The sequence below is a fragment of the Onychostruthus taczanowskii genome, unplaced genomic scaffold (genome assembly GCF_017590055.1).
Source record: "Onychostruthus taczanowskii isolate IOZ18803 unplaced genomic scaffold, ASM1759005v1 scaffold285, whole genome shotgun sequence".
Taxonomy (NCBI): Eukaryota; Metazoa; Chordata; class Aves; order Passeriformes; family Passeridae; genus Onychostruthus; species Onychostruthus taczanowskii.
In genome coordinates, this window is record NW_024500184.1 from 162 (window position 1) to 12,832 (window position 12,671).

General features: G+C 44.2%; 1 protein-coding gene across 1 annotated transcript in view; it reads left to right on the forward strand.

The window, feature by feature from the left end:
- Positions 1-10,283: 10,283 nt before the first annotated feature.
- ANKRD55 (ankyrin repeat domain 55) overlaps positions 10,284-12,671 on the forward strand; it is a 47,062-nt gene continuing 44,674 nt past the window's right edge. Inside the window, exon 1 of the mRNA XM_041408004.1 lies at positions 10,284-10,515. Within this exon, the coding sequence (XP_041263938.1) occupies positions 10,476-10,515 (40 nt within the window). The 5' untranslated portion in view covers positions 10,284-10,475. The remainder of the gene's footprint in view (positions 10,516-12,671) is intronic.

The following is a 12,671-nucleotide window of genomic DNA, read 5'->3' on the forward strand; positions in this document are numbered from 1 at the left end:
ATCTAAAGAAAATCTGTGGTTTTAATTGGTTTCAATAAAATATGGGGTTCTTCTGAAGGCTGTTTACAAATAGCATTAACTAAAAAGAGTTCACAATAGGTTTCAGTCAACTGCACCATCAGCACCTTTTCAAATAAGCATATCATGTATCACAACAGACATAAATATTAGGCTGGCCACTATATATGTGTGTGTATAAATGTGTATGGGAATGCTGTTTACAGATATTCATCTATACAGATGTGTGGACTGGCTGTTGTGCTGTTGTGTTTATGGGATTCTTAGCACCCAAAAGAGAGAAGTGCAGACAGGAACACCAAATTAGTTGCATCATTTGTACAAAGAGAAGAACCAACACTTGAGGATTGCTGTGCCTCATAAAACAACAGCTATACCTATCCCTACCTGTACTTATTACTCCCCTTGTCACTCTGCCTTTACTTGATTTGACATTGTGCACACTTTCTACTACAAAGTGTGTGGCCCATCACTCCTGGAGTGGTATTTGCTCCAGCTCTGATGACAACTCTTTGAAATACAGTCCTCCCTGCTCAAAGTAAAATGTTGCAGCAGATTGCAATAGAAATGGCCTTACTGTAAGCTAGAGTTTGACAGTATTTGCTAAGCAATTTAAAGCATGCTGAGCTTTCTAGCCTCTTTAGAGTCTAAGTAAGAACTTTATTGTCTCTCCTCACTTGAGCAGAAGAAAAGCAAACCTAAGGTACTTTATAGCCTTTCTGGCATCACGAAAAATACAACTGGCAGGTATTTTGTACAATAACCTCTGCCTGATATATTTAATTTGCTTTAGGAATTACAGGTCTAAATTAACCACTGCCAAAAATCCATGGATTCAGCAGAAGACCCCCCTATAGCAACCACTCCCCCAATTTTAAGTACATAGTCAGGCTCAGCTCTACATTGACAATGAGGTCCTTAGAAAATGCTCATAGAAATAGCTCCATCCCATTAGCTCTGCTATGTAGATATTTATTCCAGGAAAGGTTTTCATTATTTCATTCAGTTGATTTCACGGTGCTCAGTTGCAAAGATCTGACAGAGAAAATGCATTTGTTTCTACTGGAAGAAACCACTTTTCTTTCTCCAGCGGGACAGATATTCACCAAACTCAAACATCTGCACTAGCTACCGCCTTCAGTAACATTTACATAGAAGGAGCCAGAGACAGAACCTCAGAGGAATGTAGGTCCCTCGGCACCACTGATACACTTGAAAGCACCTGCGGCTCATAGTTGCTGGAGAAGTCGCTATGGTAGATTCCTGGTTGTCCCATAAATATTGGAGATTATGTAGTATCTTTGAAGATAAACGTCCCCAGTGCCTCTGTCATCACACAGCCTTGTTGTAGAGTTTTGTTGAAGTGATTTCATGTGGCCCCACCTGGGATGAGTTATAAATCTGCCATGAATTATGCAGAGATCAGTACAGCCATGAAGTGGATTGGGAAGGCTGCACAGCTGCTCTCCTTGCATGTGACATGAAGCATGTGCCACTTAGAAGAAACAGGGACAGTCTCCTGCCCCCTCCCCACCATCCACCAGCAAATCCTCTCCTGGATTAAGCAAGTTCACTTAAAGGTTGTCTGTTATCTGGCTTTATTTCATACAGATTTTCCCTTTTTTTTCTGTGTCTGAGCCCTCTGCAATGTCTTTTTGGCGAACTTTTATAATCTGTCTTGGCTTCCCATTAAAGATTGGTAAAGGCCCTACAGTGTGTTTGTGTGAAAATACAATGTGTTTGTCTGTGTCTGTGTGTGTGTGTCGGTTTGCAAATTTCAGTAGACAAATGACTGTAAACTATTTATTGTTCATCTTGTTTGAATGATCATCTACAAGCATTATGTGTAATAAAATTTACATACTAAAATGCTTTCTGGAGATTGTAAAGCTCCATGCCTGCTTGCATAAACTTAAACCCCTGCACAGTCAGAATTGCCTGAAAAGATTTATGCATACTTATCACTTCTGGGTGGAAAAGAAAGCAGAAAAAAATCCTAAAACAGGAGATAATAATGGATATAATTTTATAACAACATAATAATAAAGACCAGCTAAAATTTCTCACTCATCCATAGAGACTTATGACATTTTCATGGTTTGCAGACACAACAATTTCATAATCATGCCGCTGTCAAGACAATTGTGGATTATAACCAGCACCACAACTCATAGTAAACCAGCTGTGAAATAGAAAAAAATTATTTGCAAAGGATTTCTTTAGTGTTAAGCCAACTTGAATGTTAGCACAAACAAATCAAACATACTTTTTCACATACTTAAAAATATCTTGGCCGATTCCATAACACTAGCTTTTTCTAAAAATGAAAATGCTTGTTATACTTACTACTATGAAGCCCTATCCACTGCTGGTAATGCTACAATGAATAGTTTAGGACTTAGAGACTACCAAAGTGACTCCAGTTACTTTAGAAAAGAAAGAAGCTATATAACAGGTAAAAATACTATAACATAAAATAATTCAAAAAAAGAAACATGCTCAAGGAACTTCCAAATGCTTCTGTCTTCAATCTGCCACACAGCAAATCACAAAACCACTTTTAGAATTTTGCGTGTTTTTCTCAAGGTTCTCAAGTCACTTCACAAAGTGCCCGGAAGGGATGAAGGGATGGGTCTGCAGGTTGTTCATTTTAAAGGCTGAGGTTAGTGAAAAGTCAGCCATCACTACCATTGAGCACTTCCCACTACAATTGCCTTCCTGCTGCTGGGAGGCTGGCAGGGTGAGACCTGGCTGCACCTGGCAGCTGCTCCCAGCAGTGAGGGCAGAGCATGGTGCAAAAACCCTGGACAGGATGGGGAGAGCCTCTCATCCATGTATCCTGCTCACCAGATAGCAGGAAGCACAGCCAGCAGTCACAGGAGTGAGAGAGAGCCCAAATCAAAAGGCACACAGTCTGATAGGAAAAAACAGGGATAATAATGGCATGGGCAGTACTTGCTTCCCTTTATATTCTCTCACTGTCCTGAGCTTGCTTTAGACACCTGGTCTAGGTAAAGAGCTTGGGCAGGCATAAAAACACAGGTGATTCCATAGCTCCTTCACACAAAAATCAAATTTCAGCACAACCCCAGGCTGACACTCAGGATTAGGGTAGGCCAAGAGGCATGGAAATTTGCAGGGAGCTGGTGGGAGCTTGCTGGGAGCCCCGGCCAGCTGAGGAGCCATGCTGGCCTCAGGGTGCTGTACAGAAATGCAGCCACTGCAGGCACAGAGCCTCCCTGACACCAGACATCTGCTGGTCCACCTGCAGCCACCGATGTACCCTAGCCAGGCTGGACATGGAATGTCCCTGCCACTGCTGAGAGCTTCTGCCATGAAAGCTGTCTTTTCAACCAGCTGAGACGAAGCAACATCATTTTCCCACAAGCTATGTATCCAAATAAGCTGTGCATGTTTCCTTAGCCTGCCTAACCAGACTGAAAAACATCTCCCACTTTCTCAAAAACAACTGAAGTGGAGCAATTTTGACAGGAAGGTCTGTATTCGTCTAACCAATTGTGCCACAGAAAACCTGGCATGCATCACAGCACTGTGCTGCACCCCAGGCCTCGTGGCACAGCATCCCTTTCAGTTGCAGCACCTCCTCTTGTCCACTCTCATGCTCCTGTTCTTCATCACATCTATGTGTGTCATCCATTCATTACTTCTAACCAATGTATATTGAGATTTTTGTTACATTTGTAGCAAAAAAAGTTCCCCTTTGCAATTATTTTTTCCATGCATATATGTTGTATATAGTGGACAGACACACCAAGCTGAGAAATGTGAGACTGCATGAGTACAATTCTAGGCTTGAGCTAAAAAATCTGGCTTATCTTTGTGTCAGAGCACAAATCAAGGGAGTTTGTGCCTGTCCATCATATGCAGAATAAACATCACAAAGATTTCAAGTGATCCCAAAAAGGTTTCAGTTTCTTTTGCCAGGCCATGCTTTGGCCCACTTAGATGGCTGTGTACTCTCTGGAAAAGTCCCCTATAGTTCAAAATTATTTTATATAAAAGCCACTTGTCAGCACCAAAATATATTTCCTAAATTTCTGTTACACACTCATTCTAGATAGCAGAGTGAGAAATGAGCACACTTTACAATAGCCCTCCTTCAAACACCCAATGAAGTATTTAAAACTACATCAGTTTTGTATACAAACATTTTCTATTAATAACCAATGGACATTATTACAGTATCATTATTTCCAGTAAACTGGAATAGCAAAGCCTGTGCAAGCAGACTGCAGCAAAACAAAGCAGTCACTCAATTTAATATTTAACTAGTAAGGCCTCCTTGCTCCCCCAGCCAGGATATCAAGTGACTGAGCACTGACCCATCATGGACATTTGGAAGCCCTTTGCTAGTCCCAGAACTGCTAGCCAGCTGAGTGACCATGCTACGGTCTTCCAAGTGACCTCTATATTATACTTGACCTTGGCTACTTTTCCTAATCTTTGTATGTTCTTCTCCAGGTAGACTGGAAAATCTTGGGAGCTTAAGAGTTTCAGGCTGGGTTTCAGTCTGAGTCTGAAACTCTGTCTCAAGAGTTTCAGTCCCACATGACACCACAGGAGCACAAGGCCTGCTTGGCCCTCCCAGTACCACCATAATTTCACCTTAACTACAGAAGTAATTGCGCAGGTGAAGAGGGTGTCCATAAAGAGGTCTTTTAAGTCTGAGAACTATCACAGCTGCATCAAAGCAATAATCAATACTGCTGCAACCTAGAGTCCTGATGGATTGCATATCTGATGCCCCTTGGGATGCGGTCATAGTGTGAGTCTTCTAAAGGATCAGGTTGTTTAGCCCAGTGTGTTTGGACTTCTCCTGAACCTGCCTTTGCCTATTGAGCTGCTTAACTTCAACTTCTGACAGTGAGTGCATTACATACAGCGAGATACCAGCTAAATGTTTGCGTTTTTGTTTGAGTTTCATCGGTACATGTTTAAATTGCCACTTCTGTGTAAGTACAACAATGCCAAACCACAGACTTGCATACTCCATTACTGCTAACGCACTTGTCACCTTGCAAACCTGAAGTAAAGCTCATAATCCTGGGTACGATATCAATAGGATTCCCAGGTATGCAGGGAATGTAGGACTAAATCCTTTGTGTCATAATTTGCAGTTTGCATGTTACAGACACCTTTTTTGTGTTTGTTTCTCATATCTGGGGCTCTGGAATACTTTGGCAGTGAAATGTAAAATATAGTGAATCAAAGACTAATGGACACGTACCTTTAATTATCCCAAACATAAGGAAGTAAAAACACATTAAGCTTTTTGTGTATTTTACTAGTGCAAATCTACTATCACAAAGATTTTCAGCAAGGCTCTCAAAGCTTACCATTCATAGATGATTAGTCATGCTCTATACTGGTCTTTGATATCTGGAATGGGACTTCATTAATTTTCAGGCACTCTTAATGCACTGCATAAGGTCAGAGATTACTGGTTTCCCACAAATGAACTTTTATTCCTCCATTTAGAAGGATTTAATGGAAAGTAATATAAATGTTTCTACTTAAGAACTGCTCCTGCTGGTTCATGGAGCCTAGTGCTGATCCCAGACCACCACCTTCTGGAACTCTGCAGAATCACAGGACTGCCTTGGAGACTCCTCTCTGCAGGAGTCTGAAAGGACTGGAGACCAGGGGAGTGGTCAGAGGAGACGTCATTCACTGCACACTTGTCCCGCAGATTGCCAGACAACTGCCCGTAAGTGCCATCCAAACACTCATTACCTGGCTAGGAGAACCTTTAATCTAACCTGGAACAGACTTTTTTCCCCCCCCTTATATTATCTTGTAGAATAAACAATAACAGAATTGCTTAAAAATAAATACAAAACTGAGGATCTGCACAGAAATTCCTCCTTACCAGTGTAACACCACAAAAGCATCATGCCCCATCTCCAGCTCCCTGGTGTCACAGACAGGACAGACACAGACCTGTGTACCCAGGACAGACACACCAGACACACCATGACTCCCCTGACTCAGCAGGTCTCCAAACCCACGCCATCTACTCCACAGGCATATCTGACTCAAGCACCCTTGACAGGCTCATCAAACCAGCCTTACACTATGCCAGAAGCACTGAACGCAGCATTACATCTGGAATATCATGAGGAAGTTTTTGGAGGGTAACAAGAGAAAGCTAGAAGATGGTTAGGGTGATAAGCTCAGTGAGAGACTCCCCACTCCTTCTGAAGTGGGCACAACAATCAGTTTAGAAAAAATATTTAATTTGGTTTACTTAATTGTAATCAGATTATCCTTTGGTTAAACATAAACGAGTAACTGTTTAACAGTCCACAGAGAGGACTTTCAAGCGTATTGGCTCGTTAACAAAGTTGTTTCACAGGGTGCCACTGATATTCCAATAAATCACACTATAAGAGATGCCCTGATCCCATCAAAGTCGAGGGCAAAAAGTCATGTTGACTGAGCAGAGGACGTACTTGGCCTTAAAAAACAGGGAGCAAAGTAGAGTAGATCCTCACTCTGTTTTACATTCTATGGGGGTACCTCTAAGATACAGCTGTGCCTTTATTCTCCTTTCTCTAGTTACTGTTTATCTGCTGACATTTCAAGGGAGGTTTGGTTCACTTAAAGCATCTTAGATCAGTTCCCACCAGCAAGTACAACTGACTCCTGCCTGTTTAGTAGTCTGACTTCTCCACACGTCTGAGCTTGGTGCTAACCTTCCAAACAGAAGCAGATGGAGCTCAAAATCGTATGAAGAGTTAGTATTGTACTTTAAATAGTACATAGATTTGTATTTTAAAAGCTTAACAACCAAACTATTACTAGTGGATTTCAAATAGAAACTGTAAATGAAGATTGATGGTATCCCTCTGTCAATTTTGGCTTCTGTTCCCTGGATTGCATGCAATACTGAGGGTGTGAACATTCAAGCTTGTGATACATCCGTGAAGAAAGCAGGGAAGCACAATTTACAGCTGGGGCCGCTGCCTCTGCAGTGCTGGCTGCTGGCAGAGCGCCTTACAGACGGGGGCACTGCTGCTCCAAGCGCTTTGCAAGGGAAGAGGCTCATCCTTCCTCCAAAGCATTGGCTGTGTTATTTCGTCAAATGGAAGCAAAACCCTTGCTCACTTGCCAGTGTCCCCCGCAGGGGCAAGAGAAGAGACATCTCCAAGCTCAGTCTCTGCTCGTGATGGCAATGTGGGCCAGAGCAGGAGCTGGCAGCTGTAAGCACCCATGAGCTCTCAGCTTCTGCACTGTCGCCCTGCTCTGCACCCAGAGCAGTAAATAACACCGTAAATAACACTTACATAGCACTTGAATATATGTTTCACACTGTCTGTGGTTTCACCACAGCCTTTGTATTCACCTAATGAACAACAATTAGAAGGAGAAGAATTAGTTCATTCTACTCTACATACAGCAAAGTGCTGATGCAAATGTGGGCAAACAAACATGCAAAAGAATGCCTGTGTTTCTGATACTCTCTCTTCATCATTTTTCTGGACCACTAAAAAACTTTCCAAAAAAACAAACTACTTCTGACAGAATAAAAAGCCAGAAATACTTTGCTTAAATTACAGAATAGCATAAATTAACAATATCAAATATAGAATCTTTATCTGCTGCCTATACTAGCATCTAAGTATTTTTTGACTTTGTTATCCCTAACCAGAGCTGCTTTCATAGGCACTGCACTCAGGAGGCCATGAGGAATTTTGAGACAGTTATTTCTTCTAAACAGCAATACAGAAAGTCAGTGACTCAAGCCTCGCAAACCTCAGCTTTTTTGGGAGCATCTGAGCTGTGATATATCTACCATAGTTGAGGAACAGAATTGTCTTCACTTGGTGCTCAGACCTACAAGGTGTTTTGCTAAAACATTGGCCTCACTTCCCTTCTGATGGATGTAGAGGGGAGAAGAACAGCTCTCAAACACACAAGACCATGGCTTTCAGTGCACGACACCATGGCAGCTGTGGACACCCATCTCAGAGGAGATGCCTGGCTTTCAAGTAGCTGAAGGCAAGCTAACCCCCAGGCAAATGTGCACAGTGCTATAGGGAATACTGTGCCACACATGGGACACAGAAGGAACCAGCTACCAAGTTTCTCCTCCAAATTCCCTGGTTGCACACCTCAGTGTGCCTCATTCCCAGGCTAATGTACTGCAAGAGAGAGACTGAACCAGTAATCCTCAAAGCCACCGCCTTCATCTCAGGAGCAGAATGCAAGGACAGGGACTCAGTAAGAGCAAATGGGCAGGTACAACTATGAGTATGTCATTGGCTGAATTGGGTAGAGGAGGGTGGGCGATCCAGCAGCAGAGCCCTGGGTCAGAAATCCTGTGTACACAGAGGACAAAGGGCCTCTTGTCACATGCAGAAAGCAAAGGTCACTTTTGTGGTCTTTTAAGATCACTAGGGGTGACAATTTGCAGGTCAAAATTCCCAACCAGAGATATCCCAGTGCCTCCTCCATGAAGTCAGGAGCGGTGGCAGCTGTTTGAACAGAGTCAATGCATTAGACTAGACTAGACTGGACTTCACCTGCTGGTGCCACCCCTGGAGCCACCCTCCCACCAAGGAGATGCCAGTTAGGAGCTGACTGTCTGCATGAGTGATATTCTGCTCCCAGACTGCACAGACAGCACTTGTCATACGGTGGGTCCTTTCTCAGTATTAACAAGGTTGGCAAACTACAAACCAATCAGCAGTAGAGAAAAGAGAAACAGCCTGTCTCTGGATTCTCTGTCCTACCACATCATGCCTCTTCACAGTTAATCAGATCAGCAGATCACGCTGCCACATTCTGGAGAGTTTCAGCTCTGGTGTTTCATTTCAAGCTGTTGAGTCTGTGTTGCCTCCTGGACCATGTGATCCTTTCCCAAACACATAGTTTGAATTTATGTTCAGAAGGAGGTGCTTGGGATATGAATGGGCTCCAGATACATGGCATATCCACATGTAGGATATGTCTCTAGGATGTGCTGTAGTCATAGGAATTAGTCAAAACCGCAGTCAGTGCTGGTAATCTAGTGCTGTAGGTAAATTCCAACTCAGTACATTTATTACTATTTCTTTCACAGAAATAATGTAGCAAAAAGCAAAGCTCACCAGGGTCCCCTCCCCTTAAAGTTCAAGGTCTGAGTTCTCAAATTAGGAAGAGCCCTGATCAAAAATGAAGTGTAAAGACAGTCTGGCAGATACTGGGTTTTAAGTTATGGACCCTGGGTCTGACATCCCCTGTTATCACGATTTAAGCCAGCCCCATGCAGCCCATTGTGGGATGTGGGAGAGAATTGAAGGAGTAAAAGTGAATTAACTCATGGGTTGAGTTAGAGACAGTTTAATAGGGAAAGCAAAAGCTACATGCACAAGCGAAGCAAATCAAGGGGATTTATTCACCACTTTCCGTGGGCAGACAGGTTGTTCAGCCATCTCCAGGACAGCAGGGCTCCAACACACACAACTGTGACTTGGGAAGTCAAATGCCATCACCCTGAACATCCCCTCCTTCCTCCTCCAGCTTTATAGGCTGAGCATGCCAGCACATGGGCTGGGATACCCCTGCAGCCATTCCAGGGCAGCTGCCCTGGCTGTGTTCCCTCCCAGCTCCCTGCGAGCCCTCCCAGCCTCCTCGCTGCTGGGACACACTGAGGAGCAGAAAAGGCCTTGACACTGTGAGAGCACTGCTCAAGAAGAGCTTAAACATACCTGTTACCAACACAGCCAATCTCCCACCTCCCAGCCAATCCACACCTCAGCCCCATAGCACTGCCTTGAAGAAAATGAATTCTACCCAGCCCAAACCAGCACAGCCGTGCACCGTGTACGTGCTGCACTGTGCTGTTGTACAGTGTCCCCTTCAGCCGCAGCAGTTTGCTGTCAGTACTGTCCCTTCACCGTCCCTTAACTAACTGTAACTGAGCGGTACCGAACCGAGGCAGGAGGGCCTGTGAGCTGTGTTCTCCGCGCTGCGCTCGCCCCGCTGGTACCCGAAGGCCCCAGGGCCCGGCGGCTCTCCGGCGCAGGGGGGGCGGGCAGCGCGGGCCCGGCTGGGCCGCGGGCCCAGGAGAGGCTGGGCGAGCGCGGGCCCGGGGCTCTGCACATGCTCCGTGTGCCAGCCCGGCCGCTGGCGCTGCCCGCGCTGGGCTGCCCGAGCTGCGGCACCGCCGAGCCGCTCGCACGCTCTGGCACTCGCTGGAGACGTGGCATCTTTCAGCATCTCAGATAGGCTTCCAGGGGCATCTTTTTAAGAGAGTCCGTAAGAGAATATAATGTTTCCATCAGGCTCTTGCCTTGGCAACAACCTGCAGCCGCAAAGCGAGTTTAAGTCTCTGAGAGGAAGAGTGGTGACAGCTATCGTTTCGCTGTGTACTGTAATGTGTGAGATTCTACCCTGAGAACCCTGGAGGTGGCATTTGTCTGGTCTGGTTGTAAATAATGAGATAGATCACAATGGATTTCAGTTCCTCATCCGTGTTTGACCAGCACAAAGGTAAGTCACGTGCTACTAATTTCAAAATCCTCTGGTCCTCCAACGCGTCCCATGCAAATGTGCTATGGTCACTTCACAGAATCAATAACATTCATTTTTGGGAAAGATTAGGTTTATTTTGGTTTCATGTAAAGGAATCTCTTCCATCAGTGTTAGACTGGATGGATATTTCAGTCTACTGCTACAGTGATTTAAAAAAATTGATTTTCAGCAGAACAGCAACAGCATCTGGCTACTCTTATGGTTAGCACTGAGAGATGTATATATATATATTTATTTATTTATTTATTTATTTGTCTTTGTATTGTATATTGGTCTTTTTGTGGTTATAGATATTAAAAACAGTTGCAGCACTAGCAAACAGAGCAGTTTTAAATGGAGTAAAAAATTTAAGAACAGGTGGTTTTCGTAAGTCTACACTTACGAAAGGACTAGAAGCTGACAAGTGAAATACTTTGCTTTAGGAAATTTATCTGTATAAGTGAGTATTGCCATAATTGCAAATTTAAGAGATGACTAAAATACCCAACGTAAAGATTGTAAGGTTGCTATGGAAATATAAATGTCTCTTTCATGTCTATTTTGAAGTTAAATGTTAAATTTCATGTCTTTATTTGCCAATACAAGCTTTTATGTCTTATGGCTTAATCCACTACAGGTGTAATGACATTCCTTTTTTGTTCCCAAAGCAGGACACTGTCATTGCTTGATTATGCCTGTTACAATAAATTTCTAGGTTGGCTTACCAAAAAATACTTTGCTGTAGTGCAAAATATGTGTGCAGTGGCCACAGTTTCCAGTGCCAACCTGCAAAATATCTGAGCTGACGTGGCCACACTGGCCCCACAGCAAAGGGGCTGATGGTGGAACAAAAATGAAAGCAGGAGGAAGACAAGGCGCTGACTTTTGGGGAGCTGAGTGCTACAGGTTGTACTTCTATGCTTTCCTATACTACCCTGGTGAATCCAAAGTGAATACAGCCCACATAAAGCGGTGGGTTTATCACTGACCTTCAGCCACAGTAGCACTCAAAACCTGAGCAGTCTTGGGAGTACTGGTCTGTGTCAGCCCAGCTGGAATCCCCTTGTAGTGGGGGATGAGTGGGAAATAAAACTGAGTGACAAGAGAGAAAAATCTGTTACCAACAAGTATAAAGGGAAGTGCAGTGATAAAAGGGGGAGCTGTACTGCAGGAATAGAGACAGGTATTCCTAAATCACGTGTGAATGACCTAAGGAGCATTTTTCCCAACAGGACAGAGGTGTGGGGATGACTGAGCTTCTGCAGCCCCAGACAGCCATTCCAACCTCTGCTCCTGCAGCACTATGAGTGTCCTCTGTGCCACATGCCATCCCAGCAGGGCTCGGAGTGGGGAGGCAGAGGTAAAATCCTGCATGCTCAGTGCCATGGGATGGCTGCCAGGGAGCCAGTGGAAGTGGCACCAGGAATGAGGCTGGCATATCACCAAGGCTGGGGAAGGCAAAGCCAAGTCTCCAGATGTTTTAGGGGGCAGAAAGCAGTGCAGGAGACCTCGGACCCCAACCGGTTTATCCAGATAGAAGGGATAGAGCTGGGAGGCAGCATCTACCTATACTTCCCCTTGCTCCTAATCTGCACCCCCCCCGCCCCTGCTGCCAGGCCACCCTTCACACTGACCCATCCCAATTTCTGTCCAGAATCACCTGCAGCCTGTGTCACTCTCCACCCACATCAACTCCCCTGCCAGAAGGTCCCTTCACTATGCATTCATCGCCTCTGCTTCACCGGCGCTGCAGGAATGCTTGCTCATTAGGTGCTTTGTGATTTACTGCGTGCCTTCCCTGGTAGCTGCGTGGGAGGTGGATGGGAAGCAGGAGCACAAAACACACATTAATGGGATACTGAGCTCACTGGTTACTCTGCAAAGAATACTCTATTCAAAACTTAGAGTGTATAGTGGATTTTTTCCAAATACCTTCTTACTGTGTTGGCACATTATTGATTTAAGCAGGTATCATTTTTTTAGAAAGGAGGAGGGAAATGTCTTTTATTGCAGCAATTTACAACAATGGAAGAATACAAACTATTTTTCAAACACACTAAATTTCTCTCTGTTGGTCCAAAAAAATAATTCATCTCTCCACACAAACCCTTTTTTCTCCATCCCACACACCAGAA